Here is a 19,840-nt window from a genome sequence, read left to right as displayed (position 1 = left end):
TTTTTTTGGCATGTTGCTGCTGCTCTTGCAATTAAAAACGATCGTATTCCTTACTATATTCGGATCCTGCCTCCTTCCCAGAAAACTTCATTTTAGCTATTTATGTTTGTCTCAAAAGACTTTGTTTTTAAACGATTATTGCATTGAAGTTTAGTAAAATAGGAGATAAATGTATTGGATTTTTTTTAAAAAAAGGAGATATACATTGGGATTTGAAAAAAAGTAAATATTCCTTCAATTCTATATTATAAGATTTTTTAGTCTTGTCTAAATTCGTATATGTGCTAATGAATCTAGATGCATACTTCCTTCGTCCCAAAATAAATCAAATTTTTACTTTTTACCTACAATTTTTTATCTTCGTCTTATTCAAATTTTTTTTATGATTGATATTTTTGTTTTTATTAGATGATAAATCATGAATAGTACTTTACGTGTGACTATTTTTTAAATAAGATGGATGGTCAAACGTTGGACACGGAAAACCGAAGAATTGGTTTTTTTAGGACAGAATCTAATGTTTCTAGTTTTCATATGTCCGTACAGGGGAAGTTGAAAAAAAGGTTTTTTGGGGACATCGGGAATAGAAAATAACTTGCCTTTTGGGACTTGGGTTTTCTATATGAGAGTAGCAGCAACAGCAGCTAAGCTGTGACGTGTGCGCCGTCTTGCTTGTGGTAGCAATTGACCCCTATTCGACGCATCATGGCATTTTTCTGTCTTGATCCGGTCCGCACCAACTACACCAAAAATACGTTCTCAAAAAAAAAAAACTACACCCAAAATACGCCAAACTGATTTCAATAGAAATCAAACTGACACAAGATCCAAGCCTAGAATTTCGCCGCTTTGAAGACCAGGTTTTCTCACTTAAACCAAGATGTCGAATTATTTATCACTAAATGTTTCTGGACAAATTTCTGTGCACACAAAAGGGAAAAAATATTGGAACGACGTAACCAGTACTAATTTTATAACATATATAAACATAATACTCCCTCCATTTTTTCACTTAAAGCCAAAATTTTATTTTAATTTTCAGCTTTTTTCAGCATTAGCTCTTAGGTCGCTAAAAACACATATATAAATGTTTTATTTATAAATTATTTTTATTTATAAATATCGTTTGGTTTTTTCCTGATTATATGCCATTGACTTGTTTGACGATTTGTCTTATTAAAAAATAGTATAATTATTAATTATTTTTTTATGATTTAATTTATTACTAACAGAACTTTAAAAATAACTTATGATCTTACATATTTTTGCATAAAATTTTTAAATAAGACCAATGAATTAAATAGTCAAGTTGGTCGAATAAAAGAGAGAGGGAATTACATGTGATATCTATTTTCATATCTGAAAAACGTTATGACGCAAATACTATATTGTTCTTGTGGCCAAAATAAATGGGTACATCAGAAGAATCTTGCAAAAGGACGGAGAGGAATCTTATAAAACCAGCGGAAAGGGATAACCATACGCCGCGAGTAGAGACCTGCCCCCCCCCCCCCCCCCCCCCCCCCCCCCCGCCCTCTTTTTTTTCTGTGATAATACGGTTGCTTCTCCCGGCGGGCGCGCGCGGCGGCATCTCTCCCGGCGCCGGCGGAGCTCACGTCCGTGCGGCGGCGGCGCTCTAGGCGGCGGGACCAGGGCGATGGGGGACCGCGCCGCGGGTGGCGGCGGCGGGAGCGGCGTGCGACGGGTGGGGGAGTACGTGCTGTTGAGGCAGATCGGGTCGGGGGCGTACGCGCGGGTCTGGCTCGGGCGGCACTGCACGCGGGGCACTGAGGTGGCCTTGAAGGAGATCGCCGTAGAGCGGCTTAGCAGCAAGCTCCGCGAGAGCCTCCTGTCCGAGGTCGACATCCTCCGTCGCATTCGTCATCCAAATGTCATCGCCCTCCATGAGTCCATCAGGGTATCCGATCCTTGGATCATCCTCCTTCTACTGTTTATATTTTGCGCAATTGCGTTCGATTTGTTAGTTTTTTGTGCAGACGGTGCGGGTGCCTGTTTATAAACCTGGGATGCATAAATTTGGGAGTTCTTACTGTCATTTTTAGTTGAATTATGTTTTACTTTCTGGGTAGTCAGATGCCTCAAGCAAAGGGAAACTCTTTGGGCTTGACGTCCAATCTGTGGTGATAATATGTAAAGTTTTTAGCTTAGTATCTACTACTATTTGCTAGTGTCATAGCAGAAGTAGTTTAACTTTGAATTGTTTGCTCGCTGGCTGTGGAAGCATAACCTTAAAATGCCAAATTTGGTAGCTTGTTTTTTTGGATATATTTTCTGGTGGAATTTAGGAAACTATACCATTAGTTGTTCTCTTATTTAGTTCAAAAGCATACCTAAAATGTTTAATTTTGCCTCCAGTATTACTATTTCTAGGTGTTTGATGGAAAAGCTAGGGAGATCGTATTAACAAAATTCTTTCTTTACTCTTGTATTTAACCGTTGATTGCATATCTCTTTGTCATTTGATGATTTTAGGATGGTGGGAGGATATATCTTGTATTAGAATACTGTCGAGGTGGTGACTTGCATTCATATCTTCAGCGGCATAAAAGGGTTTCTGAATCGGTTGCTAAGTATTTCATCCAGCAGCTAGGTAAGCTCTTGCTAAGACCCTCAGTCTCTCTATTGCTTTCTCTCCCCCAAGAGCCAAAATCGCATTCTCTTGTTTATGCAGCATCTGGTCTGCAGATGCTTCGTGAAAACAACGTGGTACATCGAGATCTAAAACCACAGGTTGGATACTTAATTTCTTGTTGTTGACTATATATTCCCATTATATCTGGATATTTCATGATCAAGAGTTGATGAAAGAAATGCAATTTCCTGACATATTGTTTTGTTTTTATCCTGAATTTGTGGCTACTCAAATAGAACATCCTTCTCGTTGCAAATAATGAAAATTCCATCTTGAAGATCGCGGATTTTGGATTTGCAAAGTAAGTTACTTATGTTTCAATGCTTTTATTTTTGGGTTCTAATATCTTTGTTTTCACTTGGCCTTTGTATATTGAGTTTATTTGCAATGAGTTCAGTGATTGATTAAGAAAAATGCCCTAATAGATCTGTAAGATTTGCTCCTATCTGAAATTAAATTACAGCACTGAAAAAAATGGTGCTGCGCATTTAAAAACAGGTATTGTGTATGAAAAAGTTCTGAGAAAACACGGTCAATCTAAGCAATTTCCAAAAGTAAAGGTGCATCATTTGAAAGTCACATCTGCGTCGTTTTAAAGACACTAGAAACATTTTATGAAGAATATTGAAATCTTGAAATATTATTTACTTTTTTTTTGAAGGGTCAACCACAGGCCTACAGGGCCCCTTCAAGATTTTTTTTTGGTGCTCCACCAGCACAGCATGCCTTCAGGCTTTAATGCATTTGTAATATTTTAATGCATGCTAATTTTAAAAGCTCACAGGTTATTATTGACTCTTGGATTTGCTGCAGCATGTACCACTGCTGCATTTGTTGCATATTTTGGTTACAATAAATATTTCATGCATCATCACACTGTCGCATGTGTATTAAAAAGCCATCTTGACTCCAATTAATTCCCTACGCTCAATTCTGCTTTGTTATTGAACTGTCATACTCTGGTATGGAACTTCCTTGTCATACTCTGGTATGGAACTTCCTTTGAATTCACACATAGGTTTACATAAAAATCTGGACATAAAAGCTAAACACAACATTCTTCAGGACAACTAGATAAGTACTATGTAGGGCAAGACAATAGGATCATGTTTCCTTGTCCTTGATACTGTGTTGTTCTGCACTTCTGCTTCCTCGCATATTTAATTACACCCTATGAAAAAATTTGCATCTCATCTCTCTCAGCTGTTCAATTGTGTTAGGATCAAGTGAGATTTGGTGGAAGGATGAGCCGAGTACGGTTTCCAACATATGATACTTACCATTTCTGTTCTCACAAGCAGGTTTCTCGAACCTTCTTCTCTAGCGGAAACACTTTGTGGTTCACCGCTTTACATGGCTCCAGAAGTCATGCAAGCTCAGAAATATGATGCAAAGGTCAGGTTTCTTTCTTTGCTTCCTTGTGATTATTATATATACTTTTACCTGTTCTTGAGTCGAGTTTCATTCCCGGTTTCTGACAGAACAGGCAGATCTGTGGAGTGTTGGTATCATTTTGTATCAACTTGTTACTGGATCCCCTCCTTTTACTGGGGATAGTCAAATCCAGGTTTATTCAAAATTTCCACATGGCTTTATTACTATCGCATTGTTTAAGTTGAATCGGGCTAGAATTGATAATGGAGAATCTTATTTCCCATCAGTTGCTGCAAAATATACTCCACACACGTGAAATACGATTTCCATCTGATTGCAACTTGAGTCACGGCTGCATTGACTTATGCAGAAAGTTACTCCGGATCAATTCAGGTAAAAAGAACATGAATCTTCTGCTATACACATATACACTTATATGTAAAAAGAACATCCGTAAGACTTGACATGCCATTTTTTTCTACATCATTACTAGGAAGGTGGAATTATTACTCTTATATGACTGATACTCCATCAAAGAAAAACATGAATCGCATCATACAAGAATAGACCTAGGAAACACTGTAGTTACCATTTTTTTCACCTATATGATTCGTATATGCCTTATAGATTTAGTCGTGTTCTCAGTATTGTCTTGCGTGAAGACAGTTTAGAGCTTTATTCATTGCTAGAGAAAGGCTCTGCAGGTAGAGAGCTGTTTCAAGAAATATGTGAACACTCCATGACATGCAGCAGGATGCAGCTCATGATCTATGCTACCAGAGGAAGTTCATATGTCGTTACTTCTCAGTTCTTTATCTGATCAAGAAGACAAGAATGTTTTACACCTGTGATAATCCTGAAAGGCTGAAACCATGTGGGTCATGACACTCATAAAGCAACTTAAGTTGTTCAAAGTAGCAGATTAACTATCAGTTTATGTGATTATCACTCCCTCCATTTCAGGATATAAGTTGTTTTGACTTTGGTCAAAGTCAAATTGCTCTAAATTTGACCAAGTTTATATAAACAACTAGTAACAGTTACATCACAATACACACATATTATGAAAATATACTCCCTCCGTCTTCATTTACTTGTCACTGTTGACTATTACTATTTTAATTTTGACTATTAATAACAATTAAACGATCGGTTAATGATTTGTAAAAGTTGTACTGATGTATATTTATACGTCATACATCACAAATATAACATATTTTTTGATATACACAATATTTTTTTAAAAAAGACGAATGGTCTAAGGTCTCAAATGAATAGTAACTGGTGTCAATTATTTGAAACCGGAGGGAGTATTCAACTATAGATTTGGTATATGTTACTATATTTATCTATAAATTTGGTCAAATTAAGAGTAATTTGACTTTGATCAAAGTCAAAACGACTTATAACCTGAAACGGAGGGAGTATTATGCTGCACATTACATGTGAGTTAATATTTAATGACTAATATTAATGCAGTGGAACGTCTTACGGTTGAAGAGTTTGTAAACCATTCATTTCTTGCTGAACATGCTCTGGAGAGAACCTTGAGGTATATGTTCTGTCATGTAGTTTTACTTCTAAAGCATCAAGTGACATGTTTGACATTCTGTATTGCATTAACAGCCGGACACCATCGGACATAAGAGATGGCTTACCATTCAATAATAGCAGCCCTACGAGACCTTCGAGCCAAAGCTCTCAGGACGATTGTATGCCTTTTCCTCTAGATGATGAGCCAACTAGCCAGGATGAAAGTCCTGTTCCTGAGAACAAGAGTGCAATAAAGTCCTATGGGTTTGCCATAAGTAAAAGGCTTGACAAAACTTCAGGTCAGAGTCTGTCTAAACAGGCAAGTCTGATCTCCAAATATATTAAGGGAAGTAATTGTTCTCCTAGTATTCAACACCTGGACCATCCTAGGAGAATCAAGGAAAACAAGGTTGATGGAGGACACAATCCTAAAGGTTATCCAGAAGGTATTGCAGTGGGGTGTGACTATCACATACTTCCTTATCATTATGAAAAAGTTCTTACTAAATTTATTATTTCCTTATTGTGTAAATGTAGATTCCCCTATCATTGATTCATTAGAGTTTGTAGATCAGGAATATGTCTTTGTGTCTGGACCACGCCCAGAGGGATCCTCCTCAATGAATGACTCCCAACAGCGAAACATGCCATCAAAATATGACTATTCATCTCATTCACCACCAAAGTCTCAGACTGCTGTGAGTGCACCAAGGCCAATAAATGGCATGGCAAACAGACAACAATCTGGTGGAACAGGTAGCTTGGACAGTCACTGCTCTCCAGTATCTGGCACTTCACAAGGATCTGCAGACCTCAATGATGCTATGGATCAACCACCATCTGATTGTCTTACCAGGGTTAGATTATTGGAGCAGTATGCATCTACCACAGCAGAATTGGTGAAAGAAAAGGTTACCTTCTTTTCTCAGTGATACCCAAGTTCCCTTGCTTACCTATCTGTTTAGTTTCATTCTGTTTTACATTGTCCCAAGTTCTCTATCTTTTGAGATGGCTGTACCATCTTTCCAGCATTTTTGTTAAGCTTATGTACCACATCAAACTAATCTCATATGTTTCATTCATTTACCTGAAATAAGTTTTTATGTACTATGCAAATGCCACTGCTAACCTTGCTTCTCTTTGCTGATCAACCACCCAAATCACTGTAGATTAAAGATGGCAAGCACTTAGAGGCATTTTCAATTCAGCTAGTTGTTCTTGCTACCTGGAAGCAAGCAATTTACATATGCAATACCTATGCATCTTTGGCTACAAGAGAGAGTCCTTCACACGATATTACTGCTAAGGGGTTCAGTTCAGATGCTACCCATTTGTTTGCAAACTCTCAACTGGTAAATGATACATACATGGAGATAGAGAGGCAGTTTTTGGTTCAAATGGAATATGCTGAAGAACTTGCCAGCACCATAGGACAAACAATTGGTATGTTACCTTTCTAGGGGCTTTGAATTGTTGGTTGAACTTGTTGAGTGCTGAATTACTGATTGTGAGCTTATGTATGCAGATGCTACAGAAATGCCAGATGCGATAGAAATCATATTTCAGACTGCGCTACAACTAGGAAGGGATGGTGGCGTAAGTCAATATGAAGCACACTGTTAAACATAATACTAATACTATAACGAAACCTTGGTCTGCATTCTTATCCTCACCGTTTTTTTTTTTTTGTGTGCGTGTGTGTTTTGTTACTAAATTGCAGGTTGCTGAGATGATGGGGAAATCAACATCTGCAATGGTGCTGTACTCGAAGGCGGTATCCATGCTGCGCTTTCTCCTGATTGAGGCGCCGTCACTCGCTCTGAACCCGCCTCTGTCTCTGACAAGAGATGATCGACGCCGCCTGCGGACATACATTGAAGCCGTCAACGCTAGGCTCGTCCCGTTGCAGTACCAGCGGCACTGACTGCTGCTTTCCTTCACCTGTACAATATTCTTTCATCTGTACATATCATATTCGTTGGCCCAAACTAGGGCGTGTAAGATATGCCATGTCTGAGAACGTGCTCCGGTTAGGGAGAAGCAGCGAAAATCCAGTGTAACTTGCCCAAACCGCTATTGTGTAACGTGAGCTCCGTGCGCTGCTACGCATGGTAGTTTCATTGTCGAGCGGCTCAAGTTGGCAGCTGAAGACCGACAATGGCCGTTCGGTGGAAATGTAAAGCAGACTGCTACCTTGATGGTTTTTTCCATTAAAATTTGGGCTTTTACGCAACATTTGTTCTGTCCAAATCATCTGTTAAAGTGGCAAGTCTCATGCTACAATTTTCTTTGGACACGATGAACTGAATCAGTCTGAATATTTTCACCACCACCGAGTAGTTTGGATCATCGTGTTCAGAGACAATGAACAAAGTGCCACGAAGTTAATTTTTTATATTTTTTAAATCTTTTGAATAAATAATTTTATTACTAAATCTCGAAAAAAATTCTTTCTGGATCTTTTAATCAGTGAAAATATTTTTTCTCGAAGTTTAGTAATAAAATTATTTATTAAAAAGATTTGAAAAATAAAAAAGTCCGAGAAACGGACAAAACCAAGCGGAATACTGCGACTTGCTCAGTTGGGCTCGCACGGGCTGCATGTGGGCTATGAACATGCCACGAGGCCCACATGTTTGGGTAGCTTCTTCCCCTTCTCTTCTCGGGGCGGGCTCGAACCCCCGCTGCGAGGACTTCGGATGATTTGACGTCCTCCCGAAAGACGTATTCTCAAATGTCACTTTCACCATTTTCTTGGTGAACTTTAACTATTTACCATCGGTCTAATAGGTTTTATTGATTCAATGTCACTTTTGTCTAGTTTTATATGATTATAGTTATACAAGATCGTTTATCTTGATAATAATACTTTTTTAATTGTTAATTTGAATTTTAAATTTTCTAAATTATGGTTTTACATGGAACTCATTTACCTATATTCTAAATTATATTTGTTCATAAAGTTTTTTCTATATGATATTTAATGTATAATTTAAATTCTGGATACTTCTAAATTGTATTATATATTGACCTTTTCTCTTAATTTACACATGGACCCTTTTTATTTTTAAATCTTAAATTGTATTTCTAATCTGATTCACTGAAATTTTTGTTGTTTACAAATTATATTTATAGATAGACTCTTTCCTCAATATCAATTTTAATATCAATTATTTTATTTGTAATTTTCAATATATAAATAATCTGGAATTTGAATTATAAATTAAATATTATATAGAAAAGAGTTTATGAACAAGTACAATTTAGAATATAGGTAAATGGTATCCATGTAAAAATATAATTATAAAATTTTAAATTCAAATTAATAATTAAAAAATAATAATTATTAAGATAAGAGATCCTACGTAACTATAATCCTACGAATCAGTGGCAAATAATTAAAGTGAGTGGTATCTTGGAATGCACCATGACGGCAAATCATCCAAAGACCCCCGGCTGCGGCACCCCTCTCGTCGCTTCGCTCGCGGTATCATCGAGGCGAACCGGAGTCCCCGCCCACCTCCGCGTGGAGCCTCCGGATCTCGATCTTCCAGAAAATTTCGACCGGTCAGTCGCCGTAGATGGAAGCTAATCACGCCTCGCGGGGGCGCCGCACCGTACGCCTCTTTCCTCTTCCCCTCCTGCTTCACTTGGATACGGGGCGTTTCAGATCCGCGTCTCAGCATATGGGATCTCAGGCTCCATATCTGTGTTTCGTTTGTGTATGGCAGCTGGAGGAGATCCGGCAGAAGAGAGCCGCCGAGAGGATGCAGCAGCAGCACAACCCAGCCGCCACCGCGGCGTCCCATTTCGACCCCTACGGTTGGTCCATCTCCCTCTCTGTTCCCCCCTGAGCAGTTCGTCGCGGTCGTATCTTATTCTGCTTCGCTTCGGTGCTAATTGTGGGCTTAACGGCAACTATTTGTGTAGGGAACCCAGTAGCCGGACAAGAGGTCCCCCCCCCCCCCCCTCCTTTGTATCGAATAGTTAGGATGAACATTGGTTGTTGCAAGTACGTATTGTATTCCTCATGTTGTTGTTTTAGACTGTACTGAGGATTTTGGTACGAATTGTAGCTTCTTGGTCGACTTAAAGAACTTGAAAATGGTAACATGGCATTGGAGAGGGAAAACCAAATACTGTTGTCAAAGGTATTTTGTCTGCAATTTTATATTAGTGTGGATGTTTAGCTGAGGATGAACTATAGTAATACAGAATAGTTTCGTCCAGATTGCTGAGAAGGAAGTTGAGAAGGATTCCCTGGTTAACCGCTTGAATGACCTCGTGAGTTTCATATTGTGCAGTTTAGTTTGATACTTCTGTCGCATTTTGATGCATATTGCTTGCATTTTGTATGTGTTTTACTTTGGGGATTAATTTGTCGTTTGCAGGAGCGGAACCTGGTACCCTCCTTGAAAAAGGCTGTAAATGATGTTTCTTTGGAGAAAGATGCAGCTGTTGTTGCTAAGGTATTTGATTTCGTCGTACTTATGCCACTCATGATTCTGAATTCTGATGTGCCTAATCCCCACTATCACTTCTGCCTGATATGCTAAGTAGGAGGATGCTCTCACGCAACTAAGGAGCATGAAGAAGCGACTGAAGGAGGCTGAAGAGGAGCAATACAGGGTATTTTGAAAATTGCGCCTCCTGAGTCATATTATCAGTGTGCTAATCTTGTGATTTACAGGCAGAAGAGGACTCTGCGTCATTGAGAGCACAACTAAATACCTTGCAGCAGCAAGCAATGAGCAACTCGTATAGTGGATTTCCAGTTGGTGTACCACATGAGCAGGTTCTTGCCATGGAAAAGGAGATAGAAAATTTGCAGGCTCAGTTGAAGGTAGTTCGTTTTGTCTTGCTTTAGTGTTATTCTTGTCCTTGTTCTTGATTATTCCATCTACGAAACTTAACATATAAAATGGTTAATGCAGCAAGAATCATTGCTAAGGCAACAGGATCAACAAAAGCTTTCTGAAGAATCCCTATTTAGGCAACAAGAGCAAGAAAAGTTAACTGAAGAACAATCTCGTGCTGCTTCCTTGACTGCGGAAAAAAAAGAGTTGGAAGAAAAAATTGCTGCTTTGACAAAGAAAGCATCAGGTGCGGATGACACATCTTTCGTAGCCTTGTAGGGTGTTCTATCTCTGGTAAACATGCAATCCAAGATACTCTTTTAATTCCACATCTGCCATGCTTATCTGCTTTCTGTTACTTCACATATACCATATTTTAATTGTAAACTACGCATGGCCTTTATGACAGTCAATATTGGACACCCACGTGTTGAGCATTAATTGAATGCAATATTTACGTTAATAATGTCTTCAAATAAGCTTTCCCTTTCATGCAGATGAAGCTTCTGAATTTGCTGCACGCAAGGCATTTTCAATGGTAATATATAGAACAAAATTCAAGTTTTCTAGTTTTTCCATGAGTTAAGATTTCTAGTACATACCACATAATCACATCTTCAATTATGGTGTTATTGCCAAGGTCAATAACTCCAAGTATTAGTCCATATTTATCAATGACTCAAAAGTAAAACTGTAAAAGTGAGATGAGACCATGCATTATGGTTAGTTTTCAGGGGTGATTGGAAACTTGTAGTGCTCAGTGTTCATAGTAATCTTCTTGCTAGGCTTGAATTAATCTTAAACTATACTGGCTATTTTTTTAATTATGCAGGAAGATAGGGAAAAACTTGAAAGTCAGTTGCATGATATGGCCTTGATGGTTGAGAGGCTAGAGGGCAGCCGTCAAAAATTGCTAATGGAGGTATCAAATGCTTCTTTCCTTTTCTTTGAACAAACAAGTTCCCTAAGAGCTGGCTAAGTTCTGTACTGTGTTCAACAGATTGATTCTCAATCATCAGAAATAGAAAAACTGTTTGAGGAGAACTCAGCCTTGTCTACTTCATACCAAGAAACTGTGGCTGTTACAATGCAATGGGAAAACCAGGTGTGCTGCTATCTCACCTCATGCATGCATGCATGGAGATCCTAAAACATTTGTGGATGATACCAGCAAACAGTATTCGCTAAATCAAACTTTTCAGGTAAAAGATTGTCTCAGGCAAAATGATGAGCTACGCTCTCACTTAGAAAAGTTGCGACTTGAACAAGCTACTCTATTGAAAACAAGCAATACCAGTATCCAGCCAGATGGGCAAAATGAGAGCAGCATTTCAGTCCCACCAGAATTTGTAACCGAGAATCTCGCCCTAAAGGTTGATAGCTGGAGCCGTTGAGAATATTTTTCTTATCTATATTATGACTGGTCCATTTATTATCATGTCATTGGTTTACTGTAAACTGCATATTTTATTGTCCACAGGATCAGCTCATCAAAGAACAGAGCAGATCCGAGGGATTGTCGGCAGAAATAATGAAACTTTCAGCTGAACTTAGAAAAGCTGTGCAAGCGCAGAATAACCTCACACGCCTGTAAGTATACTATTATTGCTTGTTTAGTTCTGCTTTTCTTTGCATGGGTTCGGTGAAATTTAATCATTGTCATCACCTGTGCAGATATAGACTTGTCTTGAGAGACATAGGGAGCAACTTAATGAAAATGAAACAAGAAACATATGCAACGATCCAGTAATTTTGGATGAGATTTTCTTTTTCTTTTGCCCCTGACCTGCCTACACCCATAAGGCAGTGCTTAGAGCAACTAATGATCATTTATAGAGTTACAATCAACTATGGTTAACACTGTTGTACGTGTACCTTCGGTCCACTGTTGTATTATATTGTATATTCGGGGCAGTAACAAATGAGCGATGAGTACACTTGGCGGCCGGACACTTAATTTTGCTCGTGCTGAATTAGTACTTTATTATAGTTATCAGATGTCTCCAATGAGACAGACAAACAATAGTATGAAGTTACGGCAGATGTGATATTCATCGCCCCGGTAGAGCCACCTAGGAGCGTTGTGGATTGAATTTTAGTTTGGTTTTATATTGCACATTCTCACAACGATTATATGTGGGAAATATACCAATTCTCCGCAAATTCTTTTTCCGTCAGACATGGCCATTTCCATTACGCTTAACGTAGAGGGTTGTTGACGAAGCAGAACTTGACGGGTCAACACGTGCATGGTAGAGCTGGCACAAGAATCCACGACAGATTATGCGAGGCACAATGGGCGATCCCATGGTATAACTGCACACTTATAATATGAGCAGGACACATGGATGGCAACACCATAACAAAATACGGATAGAATGTCGACCAAGCAGCACCTGTCATGCTGGTCCAGTTCACAGGCTCGTCCATTCTGTTGCCTTTCCAGATGGCTCAGGTTTTAGAATTGAGGGTTTCAAGGTTCAATCATCCGCTACATTGTTTAACATCAGCATCCCCGACCATGACTTGCAATACTCAAATTGTTGCCATTGGCATATTAGCACGCTATAAAAAAAACAAGATAAAGCTCATCGAATTTCGCTTACAAGCAACATAAAACACGGGCTTGCATAAGTTGTTACCTCCATACAAGCGATACATGTGCTTTTAAATAGTGAAACTACCAAACAGAAACTCCATATTCAGATTTTTTTTTCCTGGCTGCAGAAGGAAACCGCCTCAGGTCAATTGGCAACTTAATCCTTCCATAATCAATATATCTACATCTACGGGAGTTTCGCACATGATAACAGAAAATGGAAAAAAATGGCACTTGCCATGAAAAGTAACCTCCAGACCAACTGTTAGATATGATATTATTTGGCTTCTCCGGCAGAATCAGCCCAATGTTGCTTCAAGCCTAGCACCTGCACCTTGATGTCTAGATGCACCACAGGACAGCCTACATTAGACATAATCATAATTAAGTGCCAACAAGCTGAAACCATAAGTGATGTTTGCAGCATCATATGTAGGATGCAGATGGATTATCTGATTAATACAACAGCAGAGCATTTGTGATAGTTGATTATCTGACTAACACACGCAAAATACTTCCAGCACCAGCCTAACGAGGACACTGGCCATCATGAGCTAAGATCTTGCAAATGAGTTGAGATTGTATACATGAAACTTCCTCTCAAACTTGGTGGTCCTACGGCCGATTTGTAACTGTCTCCATGCAGTGCATTTTTAATTTATGTTTAACCGTAATTATTGAGAACTCAATTGAGATGTCACAATGACAGCCCCAGATAAGATTCTCTCAATTAATAATTACTAGATGATACCCTGAGTATTGCTGCGGAAATCTGTATGAATATAGCATAAGCAAATTACTCGTTTCAATGGTTAGCATGTTGACTACTGTTTATTGAATACATATATTGTTGAGTATAAAAACATATATGCTCTTTATTTGCTTATGCATATAAAATTGAATCGGACAAATGGAATGGTAACTCTCATCCAAAATTAATAGCATTGGTGGCTAATTAACTATTAGATTAACTATACTAAAAGGTCGCGTTCGGCACTCCTCCATATTAATCCAGATTCCCTCATTTTTCACGCGCACGCTTTCCAAACTATTAAACGGTGTATTTTTTGTAAAAAAAAATATAGAAAAGTTACTTTAAAAATCATATTAATCTATTTCACATTTTTATAATTAATAATTAATTAATCATACACTAATCTATTACTATGTTTTCTGCACCGGATAACTAAACTAAGCCTTATATTCCCTTTTGCCGAACGCGGCCTAAATAGGTTAACGTATATGACATGGATGTGAATCAAAGCATAAGAGGGATCCCAAGGCTATTCTAGATGAGGTGGCTCCGCTCAATGCATGTTGAGCTTTAGGTAATAACTATATATCATACATAGATATCAAAAAGACAAACATGCAAGTGTTCAAAAAGGCCACCACAAATTACCAAGTGCATCGTTACTCTAAAGGGCTCCTAAATATTTATATTCGTAATTCACTAGAGTTTATAATGCCTGCTGGTAGACCAAACCAATGACCTAAACGAAATCCCAAGGTTACAACTACTCAAGTAGGCACTATGAACTTGAACTGGTATGACAATTGTCAACAAGAGCACCATTCTACATGGTGTTTCTGCTTAGTCCACTAGATTGTGCACAATACAATTGGTGAACTTTATTCTGGAAGATGTTATTGGTGGAAAAAGAACACTAAGAGATACTATTCTATGGCTTAGAGTATAACAAGTAATTATTCTATGCTACCAATTTTACAAAGTGTAGAATTTGATGCCATCATGACTATTATATTACATGTCTTTTTGTGGACAGAGTAGTAACAATTTATTACTCCTTCCATCCCAAGATATTACTTCTCTACCTACTCCCTCATCTCAACCAATCACAATCATCTCTAATTTAATTTCCGCACCTACTTCTCATCGCACTGAATCACAACCATCCCTAGACTTTCTCCTTAATCTACATGAAAAACTTTAAATGCATCTATATTTTGAAACGGAGGGACTACACAAGAAATTTATAGTCAAAGCTCAGTAAAAAAGACTATAACTACTAAACTAATGTACTATTCCCTCCATTTTTTAATTTGACATCGTTGATTTTTGGATCTACGTTTAATTATTCATCTTATTCAATTTTTTGTGCAAATATTCAAAATTACAAATCATGCTTAGAATACTTTTAGTAATAAATCAAATCATGACGAAATAATTAATAATTATGTAATTTTTTTGAATAAGACGATTGGTCAACCCAAAAGTCAACGGTGTCAAATAAAAAAACAAAGGGAATACATAAGAACTAAATTTGTGCGGAAGGCAACTAGGGCTAACATCAGCAATGGAGGGCAAAGCACCTTAAACCAATTCTTGTACTCTATTCCATGCAGACAAGTAGCACTTATGTTAATGGGATAAAATTTTGATACAGGTATTGCCTACTCATCAAGATATATCCAAATTATACAAGATAGAGACATCAAGACCAACACATACAACAAGCCATAAGGAAAACTAATAACAGAATACTTACCATTACTTACAATAAAATTTAACTGTACATTTTGATACACCACTACATCAAACATAGAGCAAATAGACCATGCATTTTCAAAATTTTCAAGTGGATATTTACATAAAGAACAGCAACTAACCTCAGAGTCGCTATGAGCGAAAAGGGCTTCACCGTTTCACATTTTGTTTGATGCCATAAATTTGTTTTTTCTCTCAGCAGGTTTAAGAATTTGAAAAGAACACATCAAAGTTTCATCAACACTCATCATTGCACCTGCGTTATCAAATTCACCACAATAGTTTGGAGCCGAGAATATGGTGACAAGTTGCCTGTCGGCAAAGAATTCATATCCATCCTCAACAACCTGGCATCACATGAAATATAATTATATGGCCACCTCAGTTGACAAACAAAAACTGAAACTTTGTCAAGGTCATGTTGCATTAAAATACTACCTGGTGTGCTCGGCAAATAAGATCAAGGTCATGTTTTTCCAGGAATTCTGAAACTTTGTCACCACCAAAAGTGTATGATACCCCCCTGTCATTCATCCCCCAACCTTGAACATCTTTTCCTGGATCTGACCAAAGTAAGTCGCATAGTAGACCTGTATCTGGTACATCAGTAGGACGGGGCAAGCTCTTTATCTCATCTAAATGTGTCAGATCAGGAGAGAGGCCGCCATGCATGCATAATATTTTATCATCAATTAGTGCAGCCACAGGGAGACAGTTAAAACAATCAGTGAAGACCTTCCATAGCCGCACATTAAATCGGCGTTTGCATTCATCATAAAATCCATATATCCGGTTTATTGATGCACACTCATGATTTCCTCTGAGAAGAAAAAAGTTCTCCGGGTACTTGATTTTGTACGCGAGGAGGAGGCATATGGTTTCCAAACTTTGTTTGCCTCTATCAACATAGTCACCTAAGAATAGATAATTGGCTTCTGGGGGGAAACCCCCATACTCAAAAAGCCTTAGAAGGTCACTGTACTGACCATGGATGTCACCTGGATATCAAATTACAGTTGATACGAGTTAGATGTACAACTTAGAACCACCAGCTACAAAACTACAGGATAATTGCAGATTGACCCCCCCCCCCCCAACCAAAAAAAAAGAACGCGATAAGTAGAAACCAATCAATGTCATGTTGGACTCCAAATCTCCAATGAGCATAACCATAAGAATTTCCCACTCTTAGAGTGGCGTTTAATGATTTGTCACCCTATGTGTCTATTTCATGTGGGCCTGGGACATAGACACATGAGTGACAAATTGTTAACCGCTCCTACTGTAGCAATGGCGAAAATTTAAATGCCCCCTATTTTTTGGATGATGGAAATACAAACAGTAAACAGGTACCACAGTAGATAATACCACTTTCATGATTACAATGTTTCACAGATTTATAATGGAATGCCAACAATTCTACAGTAGAGGATAAAAATACTGGCAATACATCAAAGCAGAAAATAAATGGACTAACAACTTGTGTTCTTAATAAGCAAATGTTCAGTAGATCATGTTGCTAAGAGAACTACCACAGAATTACGAACTCATGATTGAGAAATTCGATTCCATAGAATAAGAAGGATAGAAACCCAGCAGTTACAACTGCCCGTAATTTGTTATAAACTCACTGAGAGAATCAAGTAAACAAAGCTGGAAGTCATTTTCAAATTGACATGTAGCAAAGTGGTTAACGTTTTAAGATTCATCAGTGTTGTCAAAAGAAAACAATTCAGCATTTCAACATAACCCCAGTCTGCACTCTGCAGTGCCTAACTTGTCTAGAATACTGTCGCCAAACAGCTGCTAGGACAGATAGGTATAATTATCTAGTACTCCCTGTCATTTTACTTTTTAAGTGACGTTGGTTAGTTCAAAACCAACAGAATCAACGTCATTTAATAAGAATTGAGGGAGTAGAATCAGGTGGCACCAGGCAATATGGCGATGTGCATACGAATAATACGGACAATTAAATCCCAGCAAAAGTAAAGAATTTGAGATAACAACAGACCATGCAGTCAGAGTTAAAAGGAAATCTCACCCAGCTCTCCTGAATGAGCTCTAGGAGTACATGAGTGTGGTATGTACATATTTTTATATTAAAAAACTTGAGCAATAAGAATAGATTACGCCATTAACCACACTTTCCCAGATAGAAATATTGATGCAGGCCTTGTGCAGGACCCCGACAGAGAGGCAGCCTCCCAGCAAGACACCAGCCTTCGGCGCGGGGCCAAAGCAGATCTAATCGACGAACGGGGAAGGGGGCAACAACACGACGGCGGGAGAGGTGCATGGGGGCGGGTGGGGGGCCGCGGCGCGGCGCGGGCACGTACCGCAGATCTTGATGGGCGCCTCGAGCTCGAGGAGATTAGGCTGGCTGAGGAAGATTTCTCGGGATACAGTGCACAGCTGGCGGATCTCCGACTCGGAGAGCTGCACCTGCTTCCCCGGGCGCGCCGTCCGCACCTCGAGCAGCCGGCGGATGATATCGTCGAGGAGGGCGGTGTCCATGCCGCCGCCCTGCCCTCCCGCCGCCGGTGCCGCCGCCATCCCCTCCCCGCGGGCTGCAGAGAGATCGGTGGAGCTAGGGTTTCGGCTGTGCGGGAGGACGAGGGGGGGGGGTGGAGGTGGAAGGTTTGAGGCGGCCGAGGAGGAGAGAGATTGGGCGGTGGGCCGCCGCTGGCTAGATAAACTCGCCTCGCCTCCCTCCCTAGTTGGTATCGTATATTTATTTTATTTTATTTATGTATTTACTTCTCGAAAAAGAAATTCTCTTTTTGAGGTGTGGCGCGGTGCGTGCGGGGTCCTCCGGCTACAATTTGGCAGAAGCGCCAACACGCACCACGTAATTTGCAGCCCGACTGGTCGTCATCAACATTGGAGCTTTTCTTCTCAACCTACTCGCACTCGCCTGTGATTTTACTGTAGGACACCACGGAAAAGAGATAGGTGTGATTAACTGTATATTTGTAAATAAAAATATTTTTTAAATAAAAGGTATATATATATGTATTTTTAGTGATTTAAAAGACATGGTTAAAAAATAAACTTAATTGAAAAAACCTCCAAAATAACTCCAAATTTAAGATTTAAAATTTAAATTTTAGATTATAAGTATAAACAGAAGTGAAATAAAAATAGGGTATTAATCTGCTCCGAAATAGTGGTGCAGTGTTGTTTGCCATCGAAGAACCGTAATAGTCTGATCGACGCTGTAAAGCAACGAAGTTATGGCTCGCAGAGTTTAGTGTCACAGGACATCTAAGCTAAGGATTTTTGTTTCACCCAGCAATGTTGTTTATAACCATGGAATTTATGTACATTATCCTATATGTACATGTGAAATATTGTATTATTTCTCTAAAGATAATCTATTTATTATTAATAATAGTTGTTGCGAGCTATACTTGATACATAGCTCAATAACAGTATGTTTTTTCTTGTATGATTCCGTAGATTAACTAGTACTCTAACTAGGGCAGTTCAAGCCTGACCTGGCTCAACCATACACCGGGCTAGACCCCAAGCCTAGATATCAAAGACCGAAAGCTCTTAGAAACCCCAGGGGTCGGGCTCGATTTTTTCTATAATTGTCAACATCAGGCTAGGTTTTTTTAGCCCGAGCCCGAAGCCCGACCCAACTCAGTCCGGACATGTTTTGAAGGCCTAACTCCCACTAGTAAAAAAATTGAGTACATTGTAGCTTGTGACAATTATTTTTGCCAAAGGTATCACTTTGGATCAGACAAAAATATAATATTTTCGATTAGAGCCAATCTTGCTACGGGTCCACAACAACTTGTCAACAAACTAAAAGAGAAAGGGGGGAAGCATTTAGTAAGTAATGGTCTAAAGTGAAATTTTGTTAAAGTTACCTAGTCCAATATGTAATTTACTCTAAATTATTTCATGTTAGCATACAAATAATTGACTGGAGGGGGTGACGAAGTGTGTGTTTTTTATGGTTAACAATTTGAATGTCATGACTTTGGCCCGATAAACTCTTCTTCTCTATTAATACATTAGCGGCAAAGCTTTTGCCAACGGTTAAGAAAAACTTGAAATGTCATGTGTTGTTTGAAGATATTTTGTTCACTTGGATTAGTGATTTTTAATGTATCGACAATCAATAAGTAGCGTTCCTCTGGTCCCTTTATGCCTTTTATTTTCATGAAAAGGTTTTGATGTGTATCATGTTGCAACTTGGTGGAAATTTGGAATTACTCCCTCTGGTTGTATGACAATTATCATTTTGGACAACTGCAGGGTCTTCAAAACCAACCCTGGTCACTAATTTTATTATTATATTT

The 19,840-nt window shown here is 38.8% G+C and overlaps 3 protein-coding genes across 4 annotated transcripts; 2 read left to right on the top strand and 1 right to left on the bottom strand.

Moving 5' to 3' along the window:
* The first annotated feature begins 1,555 nt into the window (after positions 1-1,555).
* Positions 1,556-7,793, top strand: LOC102705988 (serine/threonine-protein kinase ATG1c-like). Of its 2 annotated transcripts, none has more exons than XM_040521959.1 (13): positions 1,556-1,918; positions 2,494-2,611; positions 2,693-2,751; positions 2,890-2,954; positions 3,955-4,048; positions 4,140-4,220; positions 4,315-4,420; positions 5,507-5,579; positions 5,654-6,006; positions 6,131-6,471; positions 6,730-7,003; positions 7,086-7,156; positions 7,281-7,793. In XM_040521959.1, the coding sequence occupies exons 1-13, from the start codon at positions 1,658-1,660 to the stop codon at positions 7,482-7,484; spliced, it is 2,100 nt and encodes a 699-aa protein (XP_040377893.1). In that variant the 5' UTR covers positions 1,556-1,657; the 3' UTR covers positions 7,485-7,793. The 2 variants fall into 2 exon arrangements, with proteins under 2 accessions (XP_040377893.1, XP_006649820.2); XM_006649757.3 differs by having other exon boundaries at positions 6,098-6,471.
* A 1,212-nt stretch (positions 7,794-9,005) lies between these two features.
* On the top strand, positions 9,006-12,548 carry LOC102704602 (golgin subfamily A member 6-like protein 22). The gene is made up of 15 exons (XM_015835226.2): positions 9,006-9,177; positions 9,292-9,382; positions 9,491-9,513; positions 9,637-9,711; positions 9,791-9,844; positions 9,952-10,029; positions 10,121-10,189; positions 10,251-10,403; positions 10,495-10,663; positions 10,914-10,954; positions 11,249-11,338; positions 11,417-11,521; positions 11,619-11,789; positions 11,897-12,006; positions 12,091-12,548. Exons 1-15 carry the CDS (start codon positions 9,142-9,144, stop codon positions 12,164-12,166), a joined length of 1,341 nt encoding a protein of 446 aa, XP_015690712.1. The 5' UTR covers positions 9,006-9,141; the 3' UTR covers positions 12,167-12,548.
* Positions 12,549-12,991: 443 nt separating this feature from the next.
* On the bottom strand, positions 12,992-18,220 carry LOC102705703 (serine/threonine-protein phosphatase PP1). The gene is made up of 4 exons (XM_006649756.2): positions 17,864-18,220; positions 15,963-16,522; positions 15,647-15,871; positions 12,992-13,378 (listed from the first exon to the last, which is right to left on the bottom strand). The coding sequence occupies exons 1-3, from the start codon at positions 18,078-18,080 to the stop codon at positions 15,683-15,685; spliced, it is 966 nt and encodes a 321-aa protein (XP_006649819.1). The 5' UTR covers positions 18,081-18,220; the 3' UTR covers positions 12,992-13,378; positions 15,647-15,682.
* Between the last annotated feature and the right edge of the window lie 1,620 nt (positions 18,221-19,840).

This window comes from Oryza brachyantha, chromosome 3, assembly GCF_000231095.2.
Source record: "Oryza brachyantha chromosome 3, ObraRS2, whole genome shotgun sequence".
In the NCBI taxonomy this organism is placed as follows: Eukaryota; Viridiplantae; Streptophyta; class Magnoliopsida; order Poales; family Poaceae; genus Oryza; species Oryza brachyantha.
Note: the sequence above shows the minus strand (reverse complement) of the source record. Positions and strands in the feature narration are given on the sequence as shown.